At 34.2% G+C, this 9,075-nt stretch overlaps 1 protein-coding gene across 1 annotated transcript in view; it reads left to right on the top strand.

Annotated features, from left to right (window-relative positions):
- WRN (WRN RecQ like helicase) overlaps window positions 1–9,075 on the top strand; it is a 273,170-nt gene that overhangs the window by 237,302 nt on the left and 26,793 nt on the right. Inside the window, exons 31-32 of the mRNA XM_042781199.1 lie at window positions 1,641–1,803; window positions 6,372–6,583. Coding sequence (XP_042637133.1) covers window positions 1,641–1,803; window positions 6,372–6,583 — 375 coding nt within the window. The remainder of the gene's footprint in view (window positions 1–1,640; window positions 1,804–6,371; window positions 6,584–9,075) is intronic.

Raw genomic sequence — 9,075 nt, 5'->3', positions numbered from 1 at the left:
GAGGAGTGGCTGGTGGGTTTGAACTGCCAGCCGTCTGGTTAGCAGGCAAGTGTCTTAGCCACTATGCTACCAGAGCTCCCATTATATGAGACATCAAATACTTCCTTGTTGTTGTTGTTATGTGCCGTTGAGTTGGACCCGACTCATAGTGACCCCTCCTTGTGTTTCCGAGGCAGTATCACAATGGAAGTAGATCGTCCCATCTTTCTTCCGAGGAGTGGCTGGTGGGTTTGAAACGCCAGCCTTCTGGTTAGCAGTAGTGTATGTGCCTTAGGCACTACGCTACCAGAGCTCCTATAGTACTAAGTAAAATACTTGGTAAATAAGTATTTTAAGTTCAGTCTCTTATGTAAACAATAACTTACATAAATGTGTTGAGTATGCCTGGATACACATAATATTTGACTATGTGTCTATGTAGAATTAAACTTAAGTTACTGAGAAAATTTCATTATAGGCTCCAAATTTTCTGAATAAAGTACATTCTTATACTCAGCCATGATGTATTGTATTAAATTTTTATGGCTAAAGATATGAAGAGTGGTATATTTTCATTTATGTCTTTGCTATTATTTGATTGTATTTTATTGTATAATATGATGGTATAATTAACTGCATCTCCCAGGAGTTTTGAGAGGGTCTTGCTAGTTAACCACACATTTAACATGCCTCAGGACTAATTAATCAGGAGCAATAATACAATTAGTTTTAGGTAATTTGATGCCCTGTATCAAATAACCTTGATATTATGCACACATAATGTACACTGTTTTGTTTTAAAAAAAGATGGGTTTTAATGAAAGTAATTTAAAACCTACCTTTGAAGGATGAAAATGTTGCTTTAAATCCCTTTTCTGTGAATGTATCTGCATTCATGAGATTACATTCCAAATGCAAACTTTAAAAATGGTTCAAGAAGAGTAACATGAAATAAGTGCTGAGTGACTAAACTTTCTGAATGTTTAAAGAAATGTTTACTTATATATATCTTAAATGTATTTGGAGGCACATTTGTTTAAAAAGCTTTATAAATATGTAACACTGTCCTTAAATTTAACACAAATCACGTCAAGTTCAATAGTAGAAAAATGGTTACAGCTCTTGTTAAATTGTACTCATTATTATTTTATGAATAGTGTCAATTTTAAAGCCTGTTAAAGTCTTCTCAAGAATCCTTTATAAATGCATCTGGAGCCTGTGTTTTCTCTAAGCATTTAGGATTTGTGTTTAGAAATTTATGTAGCTAAATACCATGTAATACCATGTGTTATTTCAAGTATATGAAATGTTGGATTTATTTACTGTGGTTTCAAAAGCTATTACACCTATATAAAATGACTACTCTCTGCCACTAATAAGTTTTTAAGGTGAATAATTAGAGATGAAGGTTGAATTCATAGCTAAAGCTGGGTGATTTCATTTTAGTCAAATAGAATAAGAAAAAAAGTAGAGCTTTTGGAGTTCTATAATGTGGGTAGTTTTTTTTTTTTTAATAGTTAAAATGAAATTTTTAAGTAAAGCCTTAGTCCATTGTTTATTTTGAGTGAAGATTTAGTACCTGAAGGTTTTGGATCTGTTATTTCCATACAGTATAATGTACTTTCAAAAACTCACTGGTTCTTTTGCTGTTGTTTCTCTAGAAGAATATAGCTGAGAACAGGACTCTGCCTGTCAAAACAGTTGGCATGCACTTATCCCAAGCAGTGAAAGCTGGCTACCCACTTGACATGGAGCGAGCAGGCCTGACTCCAGAGGTTCAGAAGATTATTACTGATGTTATCCGAAACCCTCCCATCAACTCAGGTGATAAGTGTGGCCCTAGTCTGCAGCCTTAATGACTTGAGTCATTGAACCTAGATGAAGTAAACAAGCAATCCATTAATACTTTTCCTTGAATAGGCTTAACCCTTCATAGTACATTGAAATCCTTAATTTTGATATGCTTTTTTTTAAAAACTGTTGTGGTTGTTTTTATGTGCCGTGGAGTCAGACCTGACTCATAGCAACCCCTCCTTGGGTTTCTGAAGCAGTATCACTAAGGAAGTGAATTGCCCCATCTTCCTTCCGGGGAGTGGCTGGTGGTCTTAAACCGCCAGCCTTCTGGTTAGCAGTCAGATGCCTTAGGCACTATGCTACCAGAGCTCCCTGAATAAACTAAATTTGCTTAATTATATTCAGCTTAAAATCTTTACATGTTTAGTATCTTGAAGTACCTTCTGCTTTCAGACTTTAGCAGTTTCAATTTCTGATGCTCAATAACTTTTTTAATTATAAAATATTAAAACCAAGTGGAATATAAGCAAAATTATAATTGTACAGTATGACTCTACAATGATATGAAAAACATTTGGTAATCATTAGTGACTAAACAAGAAGCCCTAGTGGTACAGTGCTTAAAGTGCCTGGCTACTAACCTGAAGTTTGGCAGTTTGAACCCACCAGCCACACCTAGGGAAAAAGATGTGGCAATTTGCTGCCATTGAGATTTACAGCCTTGGAAACTCTACAGGGCAGTTCAGCTCCGTCCTATAGGGTCACTATGAGTCAGAATCAACTCAACAGCAATAGATTTTTGGGTTTAGTAACTAAACATTAGTTGAAAACATATGACTTTGCTATCATACAGAATATTGCATTAAATAAATTTTTATTTAGCCAAAACCAAACCAAACTGCTGTCAAGTCGATTGTGACTCACAGGGACCCCTCTTTGGGTTTCTGAGGTGGTATCTCTACAGAAGTAGATGACTTGCCCAGTCTTCCTTCTGAGGAGTGGATGGTGGGTTTGAACCGCTAGCCCTTCTGGTTAGCAGTCAAATGCCTTAGGCAGTACGCCACCAGAGCGCCAATAGGTATTAAATTGAAATTCCAGAACACAGTAGAGTTCACTTTTAAAGTTATTTTGTCTGTCAATATACTCTATGTAGATAGTACATATAATACGAAAAAGTAGGTTATTCTAGCCTACTTTCAAAGCCAAAAACAAAGGAACTTAAGAAAGTTGTTACAACCACATGCTCCAAATTTTGTTTCTTTTGATAGTATAATTATCATCTATAAGATATTATCTATTGATGTGAGATTTTGCTTTTGGGTTCTTGTTTTCCTTTAATAAAATGCCATTATATTTGCTGTCTTATTGGAGAAAGCATTATTGATAATAGTACATTAATGATAACAAGATATGAAGATGTATATGCTATATTAATTACTCAGGTTTTAAAATTTTAACTACAGGCAGAGCACATAATTATGTTTTTAGGAACAACTTTGAAATGTAAATTTTATATAGTTCTGAGTTGATGAATTTTCTATATTATAAAATCTTAATGTCTAAAAAGGGTGCAAATTTTAAAAAATACCTATGATTTTCAGGTTTACTTGTTAAATAGATTTTTCCTTGTGACTCTTAACATTAAAAGAATTCAGTGCCTGTTTATCCTTTTAGTATTCTAGTTTATCTTTTTTCCCATGTTTGTATCATTTTAAGCTTCTTTTATGGGTTGAGATTCTAGGAAGGTGTTTATTGAGGTGTCTAGATAGTATTTTTAATAATTTCATTCTCCCAGTCTTTATGTACATATAACTAGAAAATTAAGAGTGGCTTCCAAGGGACCTTCCACAAAAGTAGGGGTAATATGATCTCTCTTAAAACACTCAGGGAGAGTAGCCAGTGTTTGTCTTTTAATTCTACAGTTTATGTTTGCAGCACTGGTTTGCATGGCAAGTTAGGACAGAATAAATTATATTTTTAAAGCTAGATGAGAGTTATTCACATATGTGTGACTTAGGTTAACTTTAAGGTAAAAGTATAAAGGGTAGTTTAGAAATATATAAATAAATACAAGAATTTTCTAGTGATACATAGAAATTATATTTTAATTACATTATAGTAGCTTTATCCATTTATTAAATCCACAGTAGGTTAACACCATAGGCAAATGTTTATACACCATAATTGTATACAAAAGACATTCTAATTTTAGAAGTAGCTAGATTCAAAATGGAATAAAGTACATCAGACATATTTTCTTCTTAACATAATTATTTAGCCCATGATACTACTATAATTCAAGATTTTATGGATTTTCTAATAAGTTGGCCTGTAAATACTATATTTACAGTGTGATAAAATTTAAAAAGTATAGTTTACTTACCCAATTTTAAATACCCATAGAAGAAATTGAATTTAATACAACACAGTTGTTTTAGTTTCCTAGAGTATGGAAAAATTTGTATACTTTTTCTTTAACAGCACTTTACAACAGAAATATAATGAAAGTCACATACACAATTTAAAATTTTCTAGTAGTGATATTAAAAGTAATAAAAAATATATGTAGTTAATTTTAGTAATATTTAACATGGAACCACTGTAAAAAGATACTTTAGTATTTTTTTTTGTACTAAGTCTTCAAAATTGGTAAGTATTTTATGTTTACAGCAGATCTCAATTTGGATGCTAAATTTCAATTTGAAATACTTGATTTGTATTTAGAGTTCATAAAATTTACAGTTGAAAAAAAAATAAGGTATTCAACCCCAAGTTGTTGTAAATATATATAAAAATTTTCCAATAATTGAATCTAGCATAATTTTTTAAAATTTAATTTTAAATTACATAAAATTAAAAATTTGGTTCCTCAGTCACATTAGCCACATTTCAAGTGCTCAGTAACTGCAGGTGGTTAGTGGTTACTGTTTTGGTTAGCATAATTTTGGAGATAGTTTAGTACAGTATAGATCAAAATATAAAATATATCTAACTTTGGACTAGCAATCCCACTTCTAGGGATCTGGAAGTATGGAAAGATACATGATGTAATATGGTGTTCAACAGAGCATTTTATTTCAATTAAATATTGAAGACAAATGAAAGGGTAAATTCTGGTGTGTATATATATATGACAGAGAACTCTTCAGCCATAAAAAAAGATGAAGTAGTGAAATTGGTAGAATTTCAGTTGTGTTAGGATGCTATGATGATAACCTTTGGTGGTGCAAATGGTTCATGTCTTCTGCTGCCAACTGAACAGTTGGAGGTTCAAGTCCTTCCAGAAGCTCCTCAGAAGAAAGGCCTGGCAATCTACATCTGAAAAATCAGCCATTGAAAACCCTATGGAGCACAGTTCTAATATGGCACACATGAGTTTGTCATGAGTCAAAATCAACTCTGTCGCAACTGATGATGGTGGTGAAATGACCAAGGGACAAATACAATTTTAATCTGATTGACAGATAAAATAGTCACATTGCTTTTTAAAATTATATAGAGAGGTAATCTTGTCTTTGCAAGACTTTTATTAGCACCAACCTTACAATTTAAAACTTACAGTTTTATTTTATAGTTCAGGGAAAGAGTGTATGCTACTTGGTTAGATAGCTTACTGTCCTAATTCCTATTAGTTGTGTAACCTTTTCTTCCTGACATTTTCTTTTTTTTTTTTTTTTTAAACTGCAGTATTTTTAGGAAGTCCTGGAGTAATAAGGTAAAGTCCTTGGAAGAAAGAAGTCATATAAACCTGAAAAATAATAAAGACCACCTTTTCAGGTGGCATTTGAAAATATGTGGTCTCTGATTGGTAATTTGAATTAAGTATCATAAATCTTTGATAATAGTTTCATAAACTGCATGAAGATGAGGGAATAGTTTCTAAGCTGCTTAGTTTTACCTTACTATAGAGCATTGCAGATAAATGTGTTACTGAAAGGAAGCATTTGAAACATAATAGTAGTTGATAGTGAGATTGCTGCATTATTTATAGAAGGTGTGAAGAAACTGACAACAGTTGAAATCAATTCCTTGACTTATAAAAAACTAAAAGTTCCACGATTCTGAAAATAAAACATATCTTTCCCAGAAATGCACACTAGTTAATATGCATTTTAAATAATTGATGTCTTTCGTCATGCTCGAATAACCATTGAAAGGATCCTTTCTCCTAGCATTTTTTACAAGCTTCTATTTTAAGAATTATTTTCAAAATTTTCATTTATAATTTGTAATTTGAAGCACAATTTTCCTTTAAAAAAATTCTGTGAATGATTGTTCTTATTGTCAGAGCAACCTACAAAAGACAGTTTGAAACATAATTTATTCAAAGTCAGTAGTGAAGGAGTGAGGGGATACTTTTTCACTCGATTTTATACTTTGGCACTGTAGGCATTTGGAAGATGGGGAAATTTCTTTCCTACAGGGAGTTCTGGTGGTGTAGTGCCTAAGGCATTTGCCTGCTAACCAGAAGGCTGGTGATTCTAACCCACCAGCCACTCCTCGGAAGGAAGATGGGGCACAGTTTCCAAGTCATAAACTTTTTAAAATGTTCTTCATATTTATTTCAAAAGTTGTTTTTTTTTTTTTCATCTTTACAGATAGGAATAAAATTAAACTAATTAGAACGTTAGTTCCTGCAAACATTGACACATACCTTATCCACATGGCAATTGAGATCCTGGGAAAAGATGAAGACAGCAGACTACTATGCCAACTTTCATGTGATTCCAACAAAAAGAGATGTTTTGCAACCTCTCAAGAGAGCTGTTTAAGTTCCAAGAGAATCAAGGAAGAAGATACTGATACCAAGGTGTTAATTATATGTAGAATTTTTATAAAGTGTTGGTTTTTCAATTTGCATATTCTGATACTAGATCACTTCATTTTTTAAAATGTTACACATTCTGTAAGTTTCTTTATTAGTGTGCTGGATATTCTTTGCTTTTCATAAATCTGATCTGAGAAAGGTGATTATTTTAAAGTCAGTAAAGGGAAAATATCCATTTATTTAGCTTAATTAATGTGGAATGTTAAATTTTACTCCTGCCTGTCATATCTACTGTATATATCACCTGGCATTCTTTTCTCTTTCAGACATGTGGATAATACTGGCTTTAAGCATGTGATAGTGTGTAAATGATGAAAATGAAAATAAATTCTGATACTCCCCAAATTTATTTGTGTATAACAACAACACAATGCACTGCTGTTGAGTCAGATCCAACTCATAGTGACCCCTCCTTGGGTTTCCAAGGTGGTATCACTACAGAAGTAGATCGCCCAATCTTCCTTCCAAGGAGTTGTATAGTTTTGCCATTTATGTTCTGTGACATTACATTGACTATCTAGAGTACTATGATCGTTGCTACTCCTTTGTTGTTGTTGTTAGGTGCCGTCAGGTTGGGTCCAACTCATAATGACCTTGTGTACAGCAAAATGAAACACTGCCCAGTCCTGTGCCATCCTCACAATCCTTGCTCTACTTGAGCTCATCGTTGCAGCCACTGTGTCAATCCATCATGTTGAGGGCCTTCCCCTTTTTTACTGACCCTCTACTTTACCAAGCATGATATACTTCTCCAAAGAATAGTTCTTCCTGACTCCATGACCAAAGCAGGTGAGATGAAGTCTGGCCATTCTCACTTCCAAGGAGCATTCTGACTGCACTTCGTCCAACAAAAGATTTGTTCATTCTTCTGGCAGTCCATGGTATTTTCAGTATTCTTTGCCAACACCACAATTCAAAGGCATCAGCTCTCCTTTGGTTTTCCTCATTCATTGTCCAGCATTCACATGCGTATGAGGTGATTGACAAAGACCATGGCTTGGGTCAAGTGCACCTTAGTCTTCTAAGTGACATCTTGGCTCAACCCTTTAGAGAGGTCTTTTGTAACATATTTTCCCAGTGCAATACAGTGTCTGATTTCTTGACTGCTGCTTCCATGGGTGTTGATTGTGGATCTAAGTGAAATGAAATCCCTGACAACTTCAATCTTTTTTCCGTTTATTGTGATGTTGATTACTGGTCCAGTTGTGATGCTTTTTGTTTTCTTTATGTTGAGGTGTGATCTATACTGTAGTATTTGGTCTTCGTCAGTAAATGCTTCAAGTCATCTTCATTATCAGCACACAAGGTTGTGTCATCTTCATATCATAGAGTGTTAAGGAGTCTTCCTCCAATCCTGATACTTCATTCTTCATATTTTCTAGATTTTCAGATTATTTTCTCAGCATACATATTGAATAAATATGGTGATAGGATACAACCTTGATGCACACCCTTCCTGATTTTAAACCATGCGGTATCTGTTTGTTCTATTTGTATGACAGTTCTATTTGTATGTACAGGTTCCTCTTGACCACAATTAAAAGTTCTGGAATTTTCATTCTTCACAATGTTAGCCATAATTTGTTATGATTCACATAGTCAAATCCCTTTGAATAGTCAGTAAAACACAAGTAAACATCTTTCTGGTATTTTTGCTTTGAGCCAGGATCCATCGGACATCTACAATGATATCTCTCCTTCCACATCCTATTCTGAATGCAGCTTGAATTTATAGAAGTTCCTATTAATATACTGCCACAGCTGTTTTTGTATTCTCTTCAGCAGAATTTTACTTGTGTGTGATATTAATGGTCTTGTTCAATAATTTCCACCTCCTGTTGGATCACCTTTCTTTGGAATAGGCACAAATATGGATCTCTTCCAGTCAGTTGGCCAACTAGCTGTCTTACAGATTTCTTGGCATAAATGAATAAGTACCATTAGGGCTGCATCTATTTGTCAAAGCATCTCAGTGGGTATTCTGTCAATTTCTGGAGCCTTGTTTTTCACCACTCCCTTCAGTGCAGCTTGGACTTCTTCCTTCAGTACTCTTTGTTCTTGATCATATGCTCCCTCCTGAAATAGTTGATCATCGACCATTTCTTTTTAGTACAGTAACTCTGTGTATTACTTCCATCTTTTTTTTTTTTTTTATTGTGATTTGGGTGAAGATTTACAGAACAAATTCATTTTCCACATAGCAGTTTACATATACTTTGTCTCATGACATTGACCACAGTTTACCATAATGCAACAGCTTCCCTCCCATTTCTTCCCCATAGTTACCTCTTCCCAGTGTCCATCCCTCAATGCACTCCTGCCCCTGAGCCGTTTCCCTGTGCATAGGCAGCCCTTCTTTCTCAATGATTGTTCTCTCCAAGGAGTGTATCTACCTCAGGTAAATGTTCAATTCATATGCCTGTCTTCTGTTCGGCTGGAAACCACAGGTGTGGCTTCAGTTCCAGACCTGAAGG

This window comes from Orycteropus afer, unplaced genomic scaffold, assembly GCF_000298275.1.
Source record: "Orycteropus afer afer isolate SDZICR_OR568_19922 unplaced genomic scaffold, OryAfe1.0 scaffold00095, whole genome shotgun sequence".
In the NCBI taxonomy this organism is placed as follows: domain Eukaryota; kingdom Metazoa; phylum Chordata; class Mammalia; order Tubulidentata; family Orycteropodidae; genus Orycteropus; species Orycteropus afer.
Note: the sequence above shows the minus strand (reverse complement) of the source record. Positions and strands in the feature narration are given on the sequence as shown.